The sequence below is a fragment of the Chenopodium quinoa genome, unplaced genomic scaffold, assembly GCF_001683475.1.
Source record: "Chenopodium quinoa cultivar QQ74 unplaced genomic scaffold, ASM168347v1, whole genome shotgun sequence".
Classification (NCBI taxonomy): domain Eukaryota; kingdom Viridiplantae; phylum Streptophyta; class Magnoliopsida; order Caryophyllales; family Amaranthaceae; genus Chenopodium; species Chenopodium quinoa.
Window position 1 is genome coordinate 497,139 of NW_018745151.1, and position 24,173 is coordinate 521,311.

The following is a 24,173-nucleotide window of genomic DNA, read 5'->3' on the forward strand; positions in this document are numbered from 1 at the left end:
GATCTTGAATCGATTAGGTTTTAAGATGGTGTTTGAGTCAGATAAATTTATTTTGTCTAAAGGAGATCAATTTGTAGGACTTGGGTATTTGTGTAATGGTATGTTTAAATTAAGTATTTCAAATACTTTGAATGATGTAGTGTATGTTGTTAATGATAATTCTTCTCTATGGCATTTGCGACTTGGTCATGTTAATTATAAAAAGTTATATTTTATGTCAAAGCATGATATGATACCTGTGTTTGATCCAAGAATAGAGAAGTGTAGAACATGCATGTTAACCAAAATCACAAGGAAACCATTTCCTCAAGTTGTTGAGAAAAATAATTCATTGCTTGAATTAGTGCATAGTGACTTGTGTGATTTTCACAACACACCTTCTTTAGGGAATAAGAAATATTTGGTAACTTTTATTGATGATTATTCAAGGTTTTGTTACATTTATTTGTTATTCTCTAAAGATGAAGCCCTTGATAAATTTAAAATTTACAAAAGTGAAGTAGAATTGCAAACCAATGATAAGATTAAAAAGCTAAGAACTGATAAAGGAGGTGAATACTATGACCCAAGTTATTTCCAATCATTAGGTTTAGTACATGAAACTACCGCGGCATATACACCACAACAAAATGGTGTAGCGGAAAGGAAGAATAGGACAATAGAAGAAATGGTAAATTCTATGTTGTCATATTCAAGTTTAAGTGATGGATTTTGGGGTGAAGCCGTTTTAACGGCTTGTTACGTGTTAAATCGTGTTCCCATGAAAGGGAAAGATGTAACCCCATATGAGCTTTGGTATAAAAGAAAACCAAACTTGAGTCATCTCAAAGTTTAGGGTTGTAGGGCAATTGTAAAAGTGTCGGAACCTAAACGTAAAAAGTTAGGTGAAAGAGGAGTTGAATGCATTTTTATAGGATATGCGGATCAAAGCAAATCCTATAGGTTCTATGTAATAGAACAAAATGACTTTTGGTCGGTTCACACCACCATTGAGTCAAGGGATGCATTGTTTGATGAAAATCGATTTTCTTCAATTCCTAGACCAAAGGATATAACTCCAAGTGTCAATGCTCAAAGTATTGATCAAATTGTTATTGACCAAGAGGTGGGTGACCAAACTCATTTAGAGGAGGCATCTACATTATCATTACAACCTAGGAGAAGTAAGAGGAGAAGGAAAGAAAAATCTTTTGGCCCGGACTTTCATGTATACTTAGTTGAAGGATCAAGGGAATCTGTTTCAACACAATTTCCATACATTTTTAATGTGGAAGATGATCCTTTGACCTATGATGAGGCTATGAGGTCTCGTGATGCTCCATTTTGGAAGGAAGCTATTAATGATAAGATGGAATCCATCATGGGAAATAATACTTGGGTTTTAGCTACTTTACCACCAAAATGTAAACCAATTGGGTGCAAATGGATCTTCAAAAGGAAATTGAGGATTGATGGAACGGTTGAAAAGTTCAAAGCCCGGTTAGTGGCACAAGGTTTTACACAAAAACCTGGTATCGATTATTTCGATACATATGCACCTGTTGCTAGAATCTCAACTATAAGATTGTTGATAGCACTTACGGCTATCCACAATCTTGTGATCCATCAAATGGATGTTAAGACAGCATTCTTGAATAGAGATCTAGAGGAAGAAGTTTACATGCGACAACCGGAAGAGTTTGTTGTGGAAGGTCAGGAAGAAAAAGTTTGCAAGTTGATTAAGTCTTTGTATGGGCTAAAGCAAGCACCTAAGCAATGGCATCAAAAATTTGATGAGGTTTTGTTGTCTAATGGTTTTAAGTTGAACAATTCAGACAAGTGTATTTATAGCAAATTCGATGACAACGGTCAAGGTGTCATAATTTGTCTATATGTAGGTAACATGTTGATCTTTGGAACTGATTTGTCACAAGTTGAAAAGACAAAGTCGACAAAGTCATTCCTTAGTTCAAAGTTTTCCATGAAAGACATGGGGGAAGCGGATGTCATCTTGGGCATAAGGATAAAGAGGGAAAAAGGAAAGTTGATCTTGTCACAATCTCATTACATTGAGAAAGTGTTCAAGAAATTCAATGTATGTGAAGACACTACTTCTCTTTATTCAACACCTATGAATCCTAGCATAAAGTTGATACCTAATGAAGGTTATGCGGTTTCACAACTTGAATATGCTAAAGTAATAGGTTGTTTGATGTATGCCATGACAAGTACTAGAAGTGATATTGCTTATGCAGTTGGTCAATTGAGCAGGTACACTAGCAAGCCTAGTATGCTACATTGGCAAGCGGTTCGACGCTTGTTGAAGTACTTGAAGAAAACCAAGGAATTTGGTTTGTCTTATAGTGGATATCCTTCGGTTGTAGAAGGGTATTCGGATGCAAGTTGGATCTCTAACAAAGATCATTCCTCCACAAGTGGATGGGTTTTCCGATATGGGGGAGGTGCTATTTCATGGGCTTCAAAGAAACAAACTTGCATTGCGGACTCCACAATGACATCGGAGTTCATTGCTTTGCATTTGGCCGGTAAAGAAGCCGAATGGTTGAAGGATCTCATGTTTGAGATTCCTTTGTTGCCAAAACCGATATCACCAATAGTGATACATTGTGATAACAATGCTACCTTGGCAAGGGCTTATAACCAAGTTTATAATGGTAAGTCAAGGCACATTGGCATACGGCACAGTTACATCCAAGGACTTATCAAGGATAGTGTGATCACTATTGATTATGTTCGAACGGATCTTAATCTCGCCGATTGTTTTACAAAGGCATTGGCTAGAGATGTTAACAGTAGGATGGCAATCGGTTTAGGATTGGAACCCTAAATAATCACAATTAGGAGAATCTCAACTTAACGCCCAATAAGACGTTGGGTCTTAAGTTCAATGAGATTAATTCTCTTAATTGATGATTAGGAACTTGTTCATTCATCCAAGGTAAAGTTCCGGTTTTTCTGTGATGAAAAGAGGTTGTTTTAAACTTAATAGAATTCCCGATAAAAGTGCTTTGTCACATGAGCATGTTGGAACTCTACCTATATAAGTACGAGGTTTAGCTGCTTCAAGAAGCTATTAGGGGTGTAGCTTTGATGTACTTATGAATAGATATGGACACATGGCTTATAGTGTCAAGCTAATATGTATTTAAGTAATTAATCTTGTGTGTGTAATATCTTCAAGTTTCCAGATGTGTTACTTTTGGTTCAAACGTTTTACGATACCAAATTGATACGGATTCTTGAATTGTATATTTCACTAAGTGGGAGTTCAAGTCTATGTACACTTTCATTTATGCATAAGATTGTTTTGTGATGATGATGTTTTTTGCAATGTATCTAGTTTAAATTCTCAAAATGGGGGAGGATTGTTAAATAATTTTGAGAATTGGAGACATAATTCATGTTAATTAATTATATTACTTAGGCAAAGGTGTTGTGTATAATTAATAAAGAATATTAAAGCAAATAAACTTGATTGAAGGTTGATAAAGAAGAACTCAAACTTTGTTTTGTTGCCCCTGTACTTCGCCCGGTCAGCCGCCCGATCGTGGTGGTGCTCGCCCGATCGGGCGCGAGGGTGGCCTGGAAATTGCATTCTTCGCCGCCCGATCGGGCAGACGCCGCCCTATCGGGCGCGAGAAGGACTGACGAATTTATTTCTGGATTTTGGGGCAGCCACCTGATCGGGCGCGAGAAGACGCCTGGATTTGACGTCGATTTCTGCCCGATCGGGCGCGAGAAGACGCCTGGATTTGACGTCGATTTCTGCCCGATCGGGCGCGTGTCAAAGAGGAAGTTGAAACTGACGGTTTCGTCAGTTTTGCTTGAAGGATCTTCAGTTATTTTTCGTGGCTGTTGGCAAAGATTATGCTTTAATATATATATGTTCTAAGAACATATGTTGGATATACTTGAGAAAAATCAGAAATTTATTTTTCTTGAAAACCTCTTTGCAACTCATTATCATCATAAATCCAAAGGCTTATATACATTGAATTGTAATCATCCTACTTGTGATTGCAATTGTTTCTTCGTTGTATCTCCTAAGTAATTTTCCGTGAAACCTGGTTGTAGTATAGGGTCGGAATTATACTTTTGGGAAAGTGATTCCGTTCGCCTCGAAGTTTTCCGTTCTAATTTGTTTGTTATTTTTGTGACCCTTGTTTATACTCAAATTCCCCAACAAAAACTAGAGCATGCGCTTTATTCCTTTGAAAACCATAAAAACCTGGATTTGATCAATTCAGGGTGATCTAATGCCTTGGTTCGGGAAATTCAGAGTTGAATTGGGTGAATTAGCCAATAATGCATCCCTTATTAAAAGCCATTACAAACCAGGAAATTTTTTATTGGCAAACTTGAATCCCATTACAAACCAGTGTTGACAGCTTTCAAGGAGATTTAGATTTACACAATCTTACTCTAGGTAGTGGAAACCAGTTGATAGAGAACTTCTAAAAGAGCCACAAAATCGAACACAATATTTAAGGAGAGGAGAAAGAAATTTTTGTTGGTTCACATGGGTTACTTAATCACCCTTTTAGAGCACATAAAAGATTGTCCTCGTATACACTGTAAGGGTAATTCAGTTAATGTGACTACTAAAAGCTTACCAAATTAAAGTATTGGTCATGTAACATGACATTTCTAATTTAGGAATGTCAGTCAAGTAATTAAAAATGGAGGAAGTATTATTTAAAAAGGAAATAGTTGCCTTTAGAAAATAAAGAAATCTTTGGCCATTTAGAGCATCAGTAATCCTTTGGAATTGGGTGCTCCAATATATCTTCAGATGTGATGCCCAACAGTTTTAGCCCAAATCTCCTCCCTCGTATAACTTAAGTGTCCGTACATACGGTATGATTCTTTGCTCATTTAATCCTGACTATGCTCTCCGGTCTCCATAACAAGGAGCATAAAGGCTACAAAGTTCCAGTTCCAGTTTCAGTTAGCTACGGACATAATAGTCTAGGATGTTAAAGATTTACAGTCACATATATGCCTCCTTGAATTCGTTTACTTTTATCGTTTGATTAGCAATACAGAGCAACGGTAAAGGACAAGCTCAATTGGCAAGTCGATGAAATGGATGGTTTTGAGACAGCAATGAGAATCAGTGATGGTAGGAGCTAGCTACAACAGTTTTCCATAAAAATTGCACACATGGGTGTCTTCAGGATAAAAAAAACACTCAGGTATTCACATAATCAATCAAATCAGGAAAACAATGAGGACACCAGAAGAAAAGAGGCATGAGGTTTTAAATCAAGCTAATTGAGGAATGCTAGCAGAAAAGTGAAGAGAGTCAATTTCCAGCAAAATATCAGATAAGATGAGATCTAAAAAGGTTCCAAAATACACTCGCCAAGCCATGTTTTACTTTGAAGAGTCACATCCAGAAACTCCACATGCAACCAAAATTTCAACAGCGCTCAAGTAAAGCTCTCTCTCAACACAAAAGAAAAAGAACAGTAAAGATGATACGTTTTTCTCATGCTTCATTCAGACATCCCCAAAAACTTATCAAGGTTAGGAACCAAAGAAGAAGTAAATAACCAATTAACATGATATGAAGAAGATACATATGACAGCTTCCACTTACCAAGTGATATAATAATAAGTCATTTGGCTTCTAACAGTATGCACACATAGGAGAAAAATCTGAACCTACCTTAGCCTTGTATCCAGCATCAGCCATCCGCACGTAACCACAAACATCATAAGAAACTGCTCTGATATCAGGGATAGAAGCCATATTGGGTAGAACCTAGCATTAACATAAGTAATCATGAAAACTGTTAATCATTACCCTGTAATCATGTATTACAAAAATAAGTAAAGAAGGAAAAATAAATAAATAAAGGTGTTCTGCTCAAAACAAGCTAAAAAAAATTAACAGCCCATTTAGTAGGTGTTAATTGGCAATGGATCTGTGCTTAATTTATGAAAGAAAAAGTAACATACAATGTCCATGGCAATGAAATTCCGACCCAAATATGTGATTTTCTTCATATTTTTTTATTAGCACTTAATAGTTAATACCAACAATAAAGTGATAATGAATGGTAATAAAAATTTATGATGAAAAAGTGATATTTGGTGGTGAACAAGCATTACCATGGATAAGGACATGTGACTTTCTTTACAAAATTACATATAAATCCATTACCATTACTGCCATTTATGAACTCCTACCAAAAGGGTTGTATGAGTTTCTTACCAAGAAATCCCTTAAGATTTCAAACTTGTAATGCTTCTTGTGGGCTTCAATTGCATAATGATTAGAAGTAACCTGAAATAATTATCATCAAGAAGACCTTAGAAATTATATCAAATAAATAGTTATAATTAACACTTTTCCCTTATAATATGTGACAAAATTGTAATAAATAGTTAAAATAAATATTAACAACAAAAAAATAAATATTAAAATTAAAAAAAGTGTCATGCATGCATATAGTTCTAGTTTACTTTATAAAACAAATATCCAATGGCAGCATAACAAAACGCTGCACCCAACAAAAGTCAGCAAATTTTATGAAAAACGAAAATAATTAGTAACATCAGCAAATACAAAGCTGGTAGCTACTAGAGAGCACTTAAGATGCAAGAAAGCATATTATTGTTAAGGCAGGAGATTGAACCTTGAAAAACAAGTAAAGGCCAAGTTCATGTTCAACCAAATGAATGAGAAAATTATAGTGCGAGAAATATAGATGAAACACATTAAATTTCAGCAAATTTTTTGATGAACATGTTAGTGCAGAATCATGTCTATTCCAATTAAATCTCAACAACCACTAGTTTAAAACAATTTAATAATAGAATCTTGAACAATATATCATACAAGCTCTGGAAAAAAAAAAAAAAAAACTGCAGCTGGACACTTCAAGCATACTACTCAAAAAAGGGAAGATTAACCTCCATATGAGAGGTATAATTATCATGTTACTTGCATGAGATACCTGATCAAGAGTAAAATATCCATTTTCATCAGTGAAAGATCTTTCTTGACCATCTACAAAAACTTTAGCACCATCCACTCCAGCACCATTTCCATCCACTACTCTACCGCCTATTGAAAATCCAGTCACCTAAAGAAATAATATGAAAACCACACATTAGTTTAGAATCCTGTACAACTGAACCAAAAAGTGAAAAGATAAAAATCATAAATCAAGGATTCAAGGATTACAAAAATTCAAGAATATTCATCACACAACAAAGCAGATGACGTTTAGCCTCGAGAGATATTCATAGTTTTAGTTATTGACATAAATTGACAATATCCCAATTTCCTCTTGCAAATCTAATGTATTTCTCCATAACACGTTATTGTGGAGACCTAAGTTCTCAAATCTGTCTTACAAAAATGTGCACGCCCTCTATCAACAAGAGTACAAGGCAATGAGATCTAGGAACATGTAAGATCACTTCACAAAATGAAATTAGTGATACAACATTCTTGTAAATAAAACAGGTTGTTATGAAATTAATCAAACATCAAAAACTCAAAATCCCCCTCAAGCTCAGTTCACATAGATGCCCTCCCATTCACCTTCAACACAAGAACCAGCGAGGTAGCTAAGCTGCCAATGCAGCTGCCAGCAATAAGCCATTACCAGTTGCATAACCTAATCATAGGTAGCCTACACCTGAACCAGGAAACATTAAACATGGTGATGACACCAGATTTTCAACATTCACTAGCATTTTAAGGATCCATGAAATGTTTTTGTGTCTTCAATCCAATCAGTTTCAAGCTTTTCCACAAAAATACTCAATCCATAATAGGTTAATTCAACCCTAGTTAGAGGGTGTTGGTTGTCTAATAAAATTTTTTGAAATATGAATGTGTATAGAGAAGAGAAAATTAAACAAGGCATGAGATTGTTGTGGGCTGGCAAGGGTTGGAGTACCCAAAGTCCTTGTTCTTCCAACACAAAAAACTGATTCTTGCAAGCAATACATTCAGAACTAGACCCTAATATTCACTAATCCCCTCTGCAAATTTCTTTCTACATCATTGAAACTTCAGCACGTCAGCACACGGAAAAAGCTTGAAACTCATATAATAACAAATTTTAGAACACACTTCTTAAATTCATAAATAAAATACACATCAAAGAAAAATAATAAAAACACTGCATAATCTCCAATTATAGACCCAAGAAAAATCAGGTAATCATAGAATAACTCAAAAATGCAAAACTTTTATGGAAGCAAACATGTTCAGAAAAGAGGGAAAGAGTTTGCAGGTTTATGATATTAGGACAGATAATTTGGGTTATATAGATTGAGACAAATTACAATACTGCCATTCACGTCCAGGAGGCCAGACCCCTTGAAAAATCCAAGTTTGTTTCTGAGCTAAAAGTATATCTGTAAACACACGCATATACCAGTAAACACTCACACACATCCATGCATATGTGTGTGTGTGTGTGTGCGCACGTGTGTGTGTATAGAACTGTAAACAACTAAAGATAAACACAGGCCATCAAAGTCATAGTACCTGGAACTTCTGCTGTAAAGTAACATGGGAATGCTCAACAGATATAGCCACAGTGGGTGGTGATATGTCAAAAACTGTGTTTTCCCCCTTGTAATAAGGAACAAGCTCATAATCCCCTGCAAAAACAAGAGCAAAATGACCATTGACAAGAATCAAAATCAAGGATAACACTTGTAGCAGTCTCCGGAAGATTAGGTATAAGAGGCAGTCTAGTCAAATAATTGAGATCAATAATAGACTATATTGTTCCTACTACTGATGGACATACTTTGCAATAAACTCACTGTTTCACTCTGTCTCTGGCCTTTGACTATGACAATATGAGTGTCTGACAAAGAATAATATTAACTGTAGTTGTAGACAAGTATACTAGGAGTAGTAGTTCCACGTCAACTATAACTTGACTTTCCAAATTTACCTACTTACTAATGCAATGGTTATATTGTTTAACCTTTAGTGAGTGCATATATGGAATCATCTACTAAGTATAAAAGTAAAATGGAGCAAACCAATTGTGAGATCCTAAGATGAAAGGGGGGCAACTAAAGTGAAAAGAGTGATACTATTTGTTTAGGAAATGAATAATTAAATATCACTGAGCTTAACTAGAATCCAAACACATAGCAATTAGAAACGTGAAATTCAAAAAAGGAAAGAGGGAAACATCCACAATAAAGCTAGAATAGGCATGCTTCACTCTAATCTCTGATAAACCTATACATTAGAAATAAAAAGTCGGTAGTTCAATTCCACGATTAAAGATGATAAAGATGCATTTTCAGAGCTCAAACAAATCACTGGAGGATTACAAGCAAAATCGACATGCTGCACCTATTAAAGAACAAAGCCATATAAAAGACAACATGAAACACGAAGCTTACCACATGGTATAGACTTAAATGTGAACTTTCCATCTGCATCAGATACAGCATGACAGAGGGCTTTCCTATCCCCAGGACCATGACCAGCACCCTGGGGACATTCAACTTCCAGAACATCATCTGAATATAAATAAGTGTGGACTCCCAAGATTGGATTTCCCTAGAAGCAGACATAAGCATGCAATTATAAGATTGCAGAAGTTGATTAGACAAGAAACAAAGAGTCCACTTATACCTAAACTAAAAAAGACATTCATAATAACTAAAAAAGCAATTATTACAACTGCTATGATACCACTTATACCTCAATGTAGTAACATAGTTTTGAAGACAAGAGTCCAAACATCAACTAAAGAAGCAAAAGATTAACTTCTAATTTAGGAACATCTAGAAGTGCCAGAGAAGAAATTATCTACCTGAGCTACAACATGTCCACGGATTTTATAACCGGCAACCGAGAAAATATCACCAATAACACTGTTTTCAAACCCCACCTCAACCTGCATACGACAAGGGCTTCAGTAAGTTTATTTCTGATCTCTTCTAACTGTAGGCTACTGGAAGTAAGGAATGGAAAACTGAACCAAATAATTAAGGAGGAAGCTTATTACCTCAGTAGAACCTCTAACTTCCACATTCAAATCAGGATGGGAAGCTCGTAATCTGTACCTCCCTGCTCCAGAGACGCACATAATTTGAAATTGTGACTTAGTCAATATGGTCATTGTAGACAAAGAAAGTTTGTTCATTTAAATTTGTGTTTAAAGTCGTAGAGCAAGATGTCTTATAGTCAAGATGCTTAGGATAAGATCTAAAACATTCATCTCCAGCCACAAAAGGAAAGAGCTTTATGTTGCTTAAATATGGAACAATGGAATAAATATATTTTCATTTTTTAAATGACCAGAAGATTTAATTCTGTGACTTTAAAATCCTTCGACTTAAAGCAATGACATAATAATAGAGGTTTCTAGAATATATGAAAAACTAAGAAGCAACTTTGATATAATTGGATTGGTCAAAATACAAAAAGAATTTATTATTTTTTATCTTTTTTGGTAGATGAAATAACAAAAAGGATTTGAAAATAGCTTCAGAAAGAATGTCAGATTGAAATGAAGAGATAAATTGTTACGTGTACACCCAAGGTTTAAAATAATGCACCGTGTACCCTTGCAAAGTTTTAAATGAACCCTTGACATATGATAATTATGTACTAAACACCCTTATTACTAGCACCGTTAACTTTCCGTTAGTGACAAAAGACAATAATGCCCTTAGTTATTATAGTTGATGCCATTAAACAAAACACAACACTAACACATACGTACAGTAGAACACTACCTATTTTGAAGGAGAAGGAAGTTTGAATCAATTTTCGAATGCAATTCAAGTGGAGTTATTGTGCAAGTGCTTGATTAAAGGTTAGTACACTTCAATTTCTTTAGCCTAGAGTGAAAATCGTTGTTGAAAATTATGAAATTTGGGGAATAGGGTTCATGCTTGTTGAAATTGGGGTATTTTTATATTCAAAATTCTGGAATTTAAGGCCTTTTATTAATGAAATTCTGCAATTTTTGGGGTTTAGCGTTCGAAATTTTAAAATAATCTATACTAGTAGTTGAAATTATACATTTTTTGGGCTTTCAATGTCGAAATTATGCAATTTTACGGGGATTTAATACTCTCGCAGAATTCCCATGGTGAAACGTCGTGTAGAAATTCAGTGAAAATTTATAGTTAATAGTTGTTGAAATTTTGAAACATAAAACCAACGAAAGGTTAACGGTGTTAGTAATGAGGGTGTTTAGTACATAATTATCGTATGTCAAGGGTACATGGTTCATTTAAAACTTTGCAAGGGTACATGGTGCATTTTTTTGAACCCTGGGGTACACGGAACAATTTCCATAAAGAATAATTAAAAAATAAATAAATAATAAAAAAAAATTATAGTTGTTAGTTGTTGAAATTTTGAAATATAAAACTAACGGAAAGTTAACGGTGTTAGCAATAAGGGTGTTTAGTACATAATTATCGTATGTCAAGGGTACATGGTTCATTTAAAACTTTGCAAGGGTACACGGTACATTTTTTTAAACTTGGGGTACACGGAACAATATCCATAAAGAATAATAATAAAAGAAATAAAGAATAAATAAAATAAAATAAAATAAAATAAACTCTGTTCCACGTAAGTTTTGCATGGAAAAACCAAAATTTATTGAAAAAACAAAAAGATGCAACCCTCCTTAACTGCAGATCTAAAATACACTCCCTCCACCCATTATTAAGGGTCATTGCAAGTTATCCACACTTATTAAGAGCATGTTAGTCATCTTGTTGCTATTCAAGCAGAGAGATTGTATTGCATTGGCATATTAAAATGAAAAGTAATAGAGCATTGTTGTGTAAGGAAAGATAGGAAATATTGAATGAGTTACAATATAGTCAGTAAACTTAAAGCTGAAAATAATGTCAAGGATTTGCATGATAGTTGCAGATGAGTTATTGACATAGTGATTTCAACTAAACTACAATTTAGAGACAATAGATTGGAGCACCACAACCACTACGATCAGTCCTTTACAAAACTCCCAAATCATCATCCACAAGAGATGTTATAATTCCTTCACGACAAACACATCTGCCAGTTGAATAGTTCACTTGAGTAGTTCATCTCATTAAGAGTTGCCACACTTTTATGCAAAATAATTCATTCACATAATAACATATCTCATTCATAAACTTCAATCTTTGCTAACTATAACTATTAAAAGAATAACTAAAACAAGTTCTTCTCCGACAAAAGGCCATTTGGTCAGCAATTACAATGTATATGATTCCCTTTAAATTCCCACGAAGAATCAACACCCTTGACGCAAAATATTGTTAGAGCATCAGTAATATAGCATTACACAAGGTGAAACAATGTTCAGTTAACAAGCCAATATTATAGCTTGAAAAGTGGATATTAAACATAGATAGCAGTTGCAGAGAGAAAAAACATTACACATAGCTAGGAAAAGTACAAACCTGGAATTACATTCTTGAAAGAGTAATCTCCTGTTGTTGATGTTGATACAGAGGAAATGAGATCATCTGTTGATGATAGAAGCTCCACAACAACATTTGATGGACCTCCTTTTTTTAACCGGCAACTCTGACCACCAACAGCCCCTAGAACTCTTCCAGATAGAGAAAACCTATGACAGGCCAAGAGAATCACTAAGAATTTCCAGCTAAACTCTTAGATAAGCTCATACATGCAAAAGAGAAGTACTAGAATAAACAGACGCAGACAACAATGTAACCAAAAAGGGACCAACCCTGTGAACCGAAAGTTGATATCTTCATTTGCATTGCATCCCCTATGGTCAATTGTTACAGGAACCTACAATTTGAAAGATGATTGTTAAAGAATCAATAAACAACAGAGAAACTGCTTCAACCAAAATGCACTTTAAATGAGATCAAAATTAAATAACCTTTTCTGGCTCCCATGCCCATCCTTTTGGCCCCCGGACCTTAATTATGAAGGATCCCTGCATGAAATGCGTAGTATAAGAAGCAGAAAATATTAACTAACTTAGTGCTTTGAGTTGGCCTTTTAGTCAGGTAGAAAGTCCTAGAAATATTAGACACTATGCCTCTGTTCTTTCACTTTATAAATACTTATTTCAAGAGATTAAACTTCAATGAAGGCTACCCTAGTCCATAAATTTAAACAAGTTTGATGAGGTTTTGTGAGTTCAGATAAATAAAGACAAATGCAATAAAGTTAATTTCAAGTGAAAATAACAAACCCTTAATCAAAATTATAGAAGAAAATTCCAACAAACAGCCATATAGCTAAATTTCTCTTCTAAGAAACTTAGATGACAAGTTCAAACTTCAGATTGAATAACTAAATTAGCTGCCAACAATCTGCAAATCCTTAGATGTACCTTCAGCAATTACCAAAAGAGTACAAAATTTACCAAATATGAACCAAATGTTTTTATTTTTCACCCCCTGACCCTCCCTTTTTCTTGTTACTATCACAAAATTGTTTTAAATTCACCTTATCATAAACAGGGATAAAATAGTAGCCATTAGGTGCACACTGAGTACTGTCCTTCACCAACCCATCCAAAGTTTGTAGCTCAACCTGAGAAGGCAAAACAAAGGAAGAATTTCCTATCAGGTCAATAATACACCATCGAAAGCTAAAAGATCACAACAAGAAGTCAAGTAAGCATCATATAAGTATGTAACCTATAAAAATAGGTACCAAAAAGTAAATCTAGTAAAATTATGAAATTGAGAACATGAAAAGTATCATATTTCAAGATAAACTCATTACTAATAGAAGCAAAAGCCCTGATTTATTTAGAAACATTTGGGAACAAAAACACCAAATGTAGAAGCAAGAGTTCAAAACTACTCCCTCCGTATTTTATTACTTGCTCCATTTCTCCATGCGTGGACTTTTAGGAGAAATAGTAGAAAGTAATAAAACATGAAGGAAGTGGGGTTGGTGGAAGAATAAAGTATGATAATAGTAAAATATTGTGAAAGGTTTCCAAAAAAAGGAAATGGAGCAAGTAATACAATACGGCCACAAAAGGAAAGTGGAGGAAGTAATAAAATACGGAGGGAGTATTAAAAATCAAAACAGGCCATTTTCTCCCTTTGTAGCAGAATATTTAGTATGACCGATTAGCTAGTCAAAATTCCAGACAATCAAACATATATGCATGCATAAAATTGGTAGACGACATTTTACACAGCATGGATAAGTGTGCCGTATAAGGAATGCAAGTATCAACTATTTACATACATCCCACTTACAAAAAGAACGCAATAAAATCAGTTCTAGGAACACCCTGTAATTCCATTAGGTAGAGTTTGGATACAAGTATATAATTTCAAATGATTCATTTTTTTTTTCCTGAGAATACAATTCCTCACATCAGTTCCAAACTATATGTTTGGGAATTTGAAGATTTTGTATCCATCATTCAAAATTCAGTATGTAGTTTGGAAAATCTTTGGAATTCCATTTCCATAATTATAAATTTAACTGTTTACTTCTGAAATAACGATAAATTGATCAGAAGCAAAATAAGAAACTAAAGATAGATCAATGATTCGATATTTCGGTAATAGTATTAATTAATCTCAAATTAAAGTTTTGGATCTTCATATGCGCTGACGCTAGTTGTTTGTGTCATCTAAATAAAGCCACCGTCGACGAGGATGAATGTTTCATTCCATATAAGATGCCCCCATCCAAGTGTTGAGTAGAGAAAAGATACCTACCTTTGGCATCTATAGCAACCTCTAGCGAAACAAGGAACAACGAGTACAGTTTGCATCTACGGTTGCCTCCACTAAATAAAGGAACGAGCCTTTTGTTCCAGTGACAGCAGATAGGTGGCAAATTATTTTGGTGGAAATGGTACTTTAAGGGAAAGAGAGAAGGGGTTTAGTAGAGGTTATTGAAGGAGACAGTAAACAATTCTGAAGACTAAGGCCGGAGAAAGAATCCGGAATACGGGCCTTGTTAGAAAGAGAACATAAGCAACGAAAATTAATTTGGTGGGATGATAGGCAGTTACACATTACATGGCGAAACATCTATATATTATTAAAACTCAATGGCAAGGCATGCTATCCGCCACATGCACCATTACGAGGCAAATGATATGGCATCATATCATATAATTACTAATCATATTTGTTTCCTCACAAAAAATTAACAGTTGTTTACATTTATACTTGAACTCGTGACCTTGTGATGGTTAAACCTTCAAGTTTTACCACCACTTTAACTTCACATATTAAGTCAATTAAGTCATATTACAAAGAGTTAATCACGTTCATAAAGATCATATATTTAATGTCCAACTTATGCATCTATGTTTTTAACAACAATCTATAACAAGGTAAAAACAATAATACAATATTAAAATTATCTTTTTCATTTGCTCATACATATAGTCATACAAGCTAAGCTATAGCTATTTAATACATGTATCCCAAAAATGTATTGTAATTTCTAACAATTCTAAGCTAATTTTTCCACATAATACATCACTTATATGAAATTATCTATTATTAACAAAGAACGAAAACCCAGTTTACAACAAATTAAGTAAGCTAATTTAAAATTTTGGTTCCAAATGTTTGCAAAAAAACCTTTACACTTTTAAAAACAACAAAAAATCATCTCAAAACAAATGTAACCAATCTATTAGTCACCTAATAGATGTTAATTTTCAAAATGCATACAATGATCCGGGGACAAAGAGAGTTTAATTCAAATCCCTTACTACTGAGTAAAAAAAAAAAAAAAAAAAAAAAAAAAAAATATATATATATATATATATATATATATATATATATATCTACTACCTCCGTCCCCAAAAGAATGACCCATTTGGTCTAATTTTAGTCCCAAAAAAAAATGATTCATTTGCATTAAAATCCCCACCAATTTGCAATAATATTTATGCAAAATTAGCTTCCCCATATAAAATTTTGTTTCCCTATGTACTTTTATTACTCTCTCTCTCTCCACAAACCCCATGTAAATTTATTTTTCCAATATACTTTTACTTCTTTTTATTTAACTTTCTTGATACCCGCGAAATCAACCCAAATGGGTCGTTCTTTCGGGGACGGAGGGAGTACCAAATTCTAGATTAGAAATTCTTGGGTATCCAAACACTTGGTTAGTCTAACATTAGCATTTCAAATGAAATCATAGTTCTCATACACACCATGTATGTATTTCACATTTGCATATAATGCAATACATGGGACATGATTCAAGCTCTAATAAAAACCTTCCGCACTACACAAGTACACATACACATACCGTTGAATACCGCCTACTTAGCATTCGTTTCGACTAAACATAAAAACAGATGAGATTTAAAGACTCAATCGCAATCACCTCAATCCAGGTAAAACCCACACAATATTTGCCAAAAACAAGTCAACAGAAAGAGCAGTCACAAATCAATACCGTGATATGTGAGTAATCCAATTTCGCATTACTCGATTTCCTCGACTTTACCAAACTCGAACTCGCCTACAACAACAAAACTAAAATCAGAACAATAAAAACTCGAATTTTAATGAAAACTTCATCTGAAAAAAATCGAAGTCAACTAACTGATCCAATTCGATTAACAGACCAAAACTAACTACAAATACATAGTTTAGCAACTAATATTGAAAGAATTCGCAATAGATTACCTCTATAAATCCGCCACATCCATGGATTGAATCAGCAAACACTGAAGTGGTATGAGCAAGTAATAATAATGTGATCGAGAATGTAGTTGAAATTGAGAGGAGAGAGAAGAAGGGTTTCATTGCGGAAGATCTGCTAGGGTTTATGAGATGAGCTTCGATCCCGTTCCTTCTAACTCTCATCGCAATCTTGATGAGCAGCAGATCGGTCAGCTTATGCAATGCAATGCAAAGCGCAAGCCTCTTCCTCAATAGAGTTTTTCTTCTTTTTTCTCTTTATTTATTTATTTTTCAACTTGTGCTAGGTCTATTTTGTTCATCTTATTTTTCTTTATCTAAATACTCCAACGAGAAAGTCTTTGGACTTTACCTTCTATTTTTTTTTTTTTTTTTTTTTTGAAAGAAATGATAGCAAGATATTATTAAAGAAGGTCCAATTCCGGCAAAGTTGTTATGCTTTGAGGAAAAGTACCAAACCGAACAAGTTCCGAATTATAACCGGTATCCCATCGTGTCACTAAGTGGGATATTGTATTACAATAACGTTTAACACGCTTAAAAGAACAAAAATTAAAACACAAGTTATCGCTTCTAATATCATCATAAACTAAATGAATCGGGAAAACACCACTTCTTGAATCCTGCACAGCAGCCACCACATTCACAGCATCACTCTCCATCTTTACTGATCTATAGCCAAGTCTCCAAGCTAATTGAACACCATTTGCTTCAGCAACTTTCGAAGATGTACAATGTGACTTCTTCACTGCTGCCGCAATAACAGTCTCATCTGCATCCCTTAAGACAGCACCCAGCCCTACATGCGAGCCTTCTAACACATGAGCATCAGTATTAACTTTGATCCGACCCACAGCAAGTCGTCTCCACTTCGCATCAGTAGCATTCGCGCGAGTTAAGGGGGTAGCAGTACCTTCTTTGCATATGAGTTATAGTCCTAAACAAGTCTCGAAAAACCTGCTGCCAACACCACACTATTTCACCGCTCCCCCTGGTACATGATTATGTTCCTACCCTCCCATGTTGCCCACATAAGAGCTGCCATTTCACACACCACACTTGCATTCACCTTCCTACATAGCCATAGCCACAATTCAATAAAACTCGAGCGAGGAGCATCATTTAACAAATCCTTGTGTTCACTAAGTTGCCAGATTTCTTTTGCCACCACACAATCGATCAAAGAGTGAGTCACAGACTTAATAACTCCACATAGCTGACAGGTAGCGTTAGGTGTAATGTGGTGTTGCATTAGTCTTTCTTTAACAGCCATATTACCCTTCTCAGCGTTCTAAAGGAAATGCTTAAGCTTTGGTGGTCCATGAGCCTTCCACACTGACTTCCATAGTTCCTCTTCGTCAACATTTCCCCCCACATTACTAGCACCCATTTTTGCAAGCCAATACCCAATTTAAGTGAATAATCACCATGCTTAGTAAGATACCAATACTGAGAGTCCCCCACCATATTCGATGACAACGGGGTAGTCAAAATTAAGGACCTCACATCAAGCTCAAATAACTCCTCAAGCTTCGCCACATCCCACTCTGACCTACTCTGCTACATGGGATTGAGGTGGAGTAATAAGTACACCATCTTTGAGCAGCCACCCATCTGACCAAACCTTGATAGTCTCACCATTCCCCACTCTCCAAGCTAGACCATCTCTAAGCAACAACTTAGCACCCCCACATGCTTCTCCATGAATAACTAGGGTCAAACCCCTGATTCGCATCCATCACATTAGAGTTGTTAAAATACCTCGCTTTTAAAATTTGGTGCAGCAAAGAGTTTATGTTGAAATGTAGTCGCCAACATTGCTTTGCTAGGAGAGCTTGATTGAAGCACTTACGATCACGGAAACCCATTCCCCCCAAAGCTTTGCGCTGACACAATTTATCCCAACTTTGTCAATGTAGCTTCTTCTCATTCTCTCTCGAACCCCACCAAAACTGATTAAGGAGAATATGAATTTCCTCAATAAGACCATCCAAAATCTTGAAAATACTCATCATATAAGTTGGGATTGCCTGAGCCACTGCTTTGATAAGGACCTCTTTCCCCGATTTTGATAGCAGTCTCTCCTTCCACCCATTCAATTTCTTCCAGATTCTCTCTTTCAAGATCAAAAAAATGGTTTTTTTTAGACCTACCAATAATCGTGGGAAGTCCTAAATATTTCTCATGTTTTTCGACTTCCCAAACCCCTAAAGTATCGATTATTAATTGTCTCCTTTCACTCGACACACATTTGCTAAAAGCTAATTCTGTCTTACTCAAATTGACTTTCTGACCAGATTCTCTCTCATATTTACTGATTATATTAATTATCATAGAACATTCCCGCATAATAGCTTTTGCAAACAAAATACTATACATCATCAGCAAAAAATAAATGAGACACCCTATGAGCCCCGTAGCAAATCCTTGCACCACTTATTTTCTTCTTCAAAGCTGCTTTTCTAAGAAGAGTAGAAAAAGCATCGGCACATAACAAGAATAAGTACGGAGTGATAGGGTCACCCTGCCGTAGACCTCTTGTAGGAGTTACAAACCCCCCAACTTCCAATTTACCTTGAAAAAGAACGAGACACTACGAATGCAATTCATAACTCTTCCGATCCACTCATCACAAAAACTTATTTTCTCCATCACTTTCTCTAAAAAAAACACAATTCCACCCTGTCATACGCCTTACTCATGTCAAGTTTAAGAGCCACCGACCCATCCTTCCCTTCCCCTCTTCTCTTCATCGCATGAAAAATTTCGAACGCAACAAGAGCATTATATGTAATTAACCGACCCGGTACAAAAGCACTCTGAATGACCGAGATAATATCATTAAGGAGTGGCTTCAATTTATTAGCCAACACCTTTGATATTATTTTGTAAATCACATTACAACAATTTATAGGTCTAAACTCCGTCATATTTGTCGGTTCATTACTGTAGGGAATATTTCAAGCATCCCACACTTGAGCCCCACTTTGATCATACACTTAAGCATGGTGACATCCAAAGGGAAGGAAGCTGGAGTAAAAGAGTTGCCAACAACTTGTAGGAACTTGTAAACCGTTCACAGGGTGAAGGTTACTGTAACACTCCCGATTTACTAACTAATAATAAACAAGAATTAAAGGAAAAAGAAACAACCTTTAAATAAATTGCGGAAGCATACACCTAAATCGGAGGTACTACCGCCACACTCAACAACCTGTCAAGTGTTAAGGCTTACAAAATCCCAATAATTACAACCCAATAAACTAGGTGAGCTATTTATACAACTTTATAAACTCATTATAGCATACTAATCGAAACATTTGAGCTTCTTTAGATACGATCGCTTGCTTAACCTGCTTAGAAAATCTTGACTGCTCACCATTAAGAACAATTTCCAACATAGATCGTCACAGGGCCACCAAAATAGATTGTCACAAACACAAGTAACACAACAAAACAATACACACGTCAGCAAAAGGCTGATTACTCCCACATATCAGAATACAATGAATAATAGAATAATTAACATTGCTAGATCAATTAAACAATGTAGTTCAAAACTACATTACACATTGTACTCTGAAAATAACCTTTATCAACTCAACCTCGAATAATAATACAATTCATCATTCAATTAACTCATAACCAATAAGTGTGCCATGCTCTTTGTTATATTACCTAGCCTTGGACATGAGTAATTCGAATAACAAACTAACAAGTATAAAAACTTGAATACTCTCAATAACTAGAAAACACCTTGAACCATGCCACATATGGGCTAATTCCCACTATAGGGGACCATAGAAAAATAAATAATAAAGATTGTACCTCTTTCTTAACTTATGATCATTACCCTCTTACCAACAAGCCAAGGACTAAGTTATATAACGCCGAGCCTCAAACCAAGAACAAAAATTATAATTCTCAACCTTTTGATCCCATACATCGATAAAATAACCATTCAAAAATTAATTTATAATATCTCAATATTGGCACATGTTCCCAAACAACATAACAATTTGATTCATAAATATCTCAACTCTTAGGGCAATAATACTAGCACCCAAAACTAATTACTTCTCAACCCAAAAAAATAATACTCTACATTAACAACCCTAAAACCTCGATAAAATAATACTCCCTATGGAAACAACATTAGAACCCTAGAATAAAACATAATCATTCATAAACAATAAAAGTAATACAATACTCATATCCAATCAAATTATATAATACCAATAATCAATCATATACATATACAAACTTGATCACACGAATTACAATTATTAAATTTATACATAATAATAATACAGAGTGCATCATATCACACATAATATTATGAAATATAATACAAACATCTCCAAAGTTTCGTGAGATGTTGTGTCTATTTTATATAGCATTTTACCCCCGTCCCTTGGTCGTAATTAGTAGTGTTTTTGGCTCTTTAAAGCCATTTTTATTACTAATTGGTGTTTTCTAGTGTTTTCGTAGATTTGGTTGACTTTTGCAGGGATTTATGCTTTTGGAGTATTTTCCCGAGTTATTTTGGGAGCAGTCGCGAGCATTGGAGAAATACGACCATCTTTGAAGCCCAAGGCCGGTTAGAGTCATCGAGCCGGTGATTAAGGGCTCGGTAATTGGGATCCCGAGGTATTTGGACCGAATATTCAAGACCCAAAGAGGAAATCCGGATTGGGCCGAGAAATCAAGCCCAATCGAAGTCCGAGCCTCAAAGTGGAGCAAGGGCCCGATCGGGCAAGAGGTTGCACGATCGAGTGCGGCGCGGCGTTGCTGGTGTTGTGCGTGCTTATAGCGCGCCCGATCGTGCAAGCATCTAGCACGATCGGGTGATGCTGCGGAGAAGGAATGCGAAGAAAAAGGCGGGCCCGATCGGGCGGCCCTTCACCCGATTGGGCGCGTGTTTCTATAGGACCTGATTAGTTAGTTTTAATTTTTGTTTTAGGAAACGTTTATAGAGGAGTTTTGTACGGAATTTTGATTATCTTCTTTCTCAGACTTTCTCTCTCTACTTAGGATTTTTCTCTCTCTTAACTCATTTCTCAACTCTTGTTCTTAATTTTTCGATTAATACAGATTAGTTTGGTAACGATTTCTCTTCTCTTAATCTTAGTTATTTATTTTACTCCTTCCATCATGACTTGTTTTATTGCTTTGATTAGTTTAGTTTTTACTATGTGTGAGTAGTTTTCTTTCTAGGGTTATGGGGATCCATAAATAATATGAAGGGGTAATTTATTGTTGTTGATTGTCAATGCTAGATTAATTTCCTATTGATTGATTTAATGCTCTGTGACTAGATTTGCGCAGATCTTTTATGCATGAGTTTAACAATATTGATTCGAGATTCGATAGATGAGAATTGATGTTTAGGTCTAGTTTCAATAGGCAAGTTAATTTATAAATGGTTAGGTCGAGACTCGAAAGATGAGATTTAATACCGGTAAATTAATTGTGTGATTTTAATACGTAGCGAAAGCCCTTTATAATCTGATTAATGTATGCATTGATGAATGATTATTGTTTTCTGCCCTGGAATATTATTTATTGGTGAACCTATGCCCTAGATCCTTTTATATATTATTCTCTCCTTATTCTTAATCTTCGTAGTTTAATTTTACATTCAAATTCACATATTGATTACCTAATAATCTAGATTATATTAGTTAATTAGGAATAGAAAGATTTGTTTCCTTGCGGAGATCGACCCTACTTCCCTATATAAATTAGTTAGAGGACTTAGGAATTACTTTTGATTAGGGGATACGACTTTACCCTGTCAAAACTTGGCGCCGTTGCTGGGGGAAACAGTTTTATTTTTATTTCTGATTATTTTTGTAGTCTGGATTATTTTCTTCTTCTCATATTTGCTTCTAGTTTTTATTTATGCCCAGGTGTTCCATATCAGGTTACATCCCATTCGATCCTGAGATCGAACGTTCCTTCCATAGACAAAAAAATCTCTACAAGCAAATCCTGGCGGATTCTGGTGATAATAACAATAATCACCGAGACCCTCCAAATGGTTCTAGCGATTTAGAGGTATCATCAGATCCAGAATCAGAGATGACGGCTCCAAAGAAGCTTAGTGATTATTCACAACCAAAGCTTACGGATTTTCCACATCTCACCCCCACTCCGGCTCTTGATGGGGTTCAATTTGAAATTAAACCTCAATTTATAACGATGATAGAGAGGAAGCAATTCAGTGGAGCCAAGGGTGAAGACCCGAATATTCACATTGCCGACTATTGTCAATATTGTAACACCATCAGGCAAGTCGGGGTCACTCAAGACCAAATCAGGGAGATTCTCTTTCCCTTTTCTTTAACTGGAAAAGCTAAATTGTGGTTTAATGGCTTAAATAGAACTGCACTTGGTATAACTGGCTGGGAAACTCTTGTTTTGAATTTTTATAACAAGTATTATCCTGCAGAGAGAACAGCCGTACTACGGAGTGCGATTCAGAACTTTGCCCAAGAAGCCGATGAATCCTTATATGAGGCTTGGGAGATGTTCAAGGACTTACAAAGAGAATGCCCTCACCATAATTTAGCACAATGGCAGTTAATCCAAGCCTTTTATAATGGCATTGGAAATTCTTCTCGAATAATTTTAGACTCTGCAGCTAGTGGGAGATTTATGAATCTTAATGTTGAAGATGTAGGTCAGGTTATTGAAGATATGGCGATACACAATTCCCAATATGGGAATCCTAGAGGATTTGCGAACAAGGGGAAACATAGTGTTGATTCTGTATCCTTTTTGCAAGCTCAACTGACCTCTATTTGCCAAAAATTAGATAATCTGAGCACTGCTAATGTAGCTAATGTTTCTGCGATTAATGATAATTCTAATGAGGCTTTCTGTGAAAATTGTGGTATTGTAGGTCATTGGGAGCAGGATTGCAGGAGTTCCGTGGAGCAAGTTATCGCCTTTCAAGCCTATAGGCAAAATAACCCATACTCCAACACCTACAATCCTGGGTATCGGAATCATCCGTACCTTTCTTACCGGAGCACTAATGTTCAAAATCCACCACCACAAGAACCACATGCGCCACAACAACAGCAGCAGAAATATTACCATCCCAATGCTAGTCAGAAGAACCAACCACAACAACCCTCCTCATCTTCTGACCCTTCTCTGGTGGAAATTAGAGCAATGTTGGTTAATACGCAAAAGCACATGGAGAGTAGAGATGCGACAATTGATCAAATTCTAGCGCATAATAAAATTGTAGACAATCAAATTGCGCAACTTTTCGCTACTCTACAACCCCGCCAATAGGGAGTTCTGCCGGCACAGCCGACCAGGCCTACGGATCAAGCATTTGCAATTACTCTAAGGAGTGGTTCAAACTATGAAGGGCCCCCTATGCCCAGAGTTGATGAACCTGTTTTATTAAATAATGCTAATCTTGATTCCGTAACAATGTAGTTCATAGCCCTGCAGGGCTAAAGGATAGTACTAACATATCTAATTCTACATTGCAA

General features: G+C 35.5%; 1 protein-coding gene across 1 annotated transcript in view; it reads right to left on the reverse strand.

Moving 5' to 3' along the window:
- Nucleotides 1-17,011, reverse strand: part of LOC110710119 (nodal modulator 1-like) — a 30,279-nt gene extending 13,268 nt beyond the window's left edge. Inside the window, exons 1-13 of the mRNA XM_021888376.1 lie at nucleotides 16,645-17,011; nucleotides 16,412-16,477; nucleotides 13,460-13,546; nucleotides 12,885-12,941; nucleotides 12,726-12,790; nucleotides 12,433-12,602; nucleotides 10,008-10,069; nucleotides 9,813-9,896; nucleotides 9,397-9,556; nucleotides 8,516-8,631; nucleotides 6,966-7,094; nucleotides 6,221-6,292; nucleotides 5,672-5,767 (exon numbers count right to left, since the gene is read on the reverse strand). Of these exons, the coding sequence (XP_021744068.1) occupies nucleotides 5,672-5,767; nucleotides 6,221-6,292; nucleotides 6,966-7,094; nucleotides 8,516-8,631; nucleotides 9,397-9,556; nucleotides 9,813-9,896; nucleotides 10,008-10,069; nucleotides 12,433-12,602; nucleotides 12,726-12,790; nucleotides 12,885-12,941; nucleotides 13,460-13,546; nucleotides 16,412-16,477; nucleotides 16,645-16,824 (1,344 nt within the window). The 5' untranslated portion in view covers nucleotides 16,825-17,011. The remainder of the gene's footprint in view (nucleotides 1-5,671; nucleotides 5,768-6,220; nucleotides 6,293-6,965; nucleotides 7,095-8,515; nucleotides 8,632-9,396; nucleotides 9,557-9,812; nucleotides 9,897-10,007; nucleotides 10,070-12,432; nucleotides 12,603-12,725; nucleotides 12,791-12,884; nucleotides 12,942-13,459; nucleotides 13,547-16,411; nucleotides 16,478-16,644) is intronic.
- Between the last annotated feature and the right edge of the window lie 7,162 nt (nucleotides 17,012-24,173).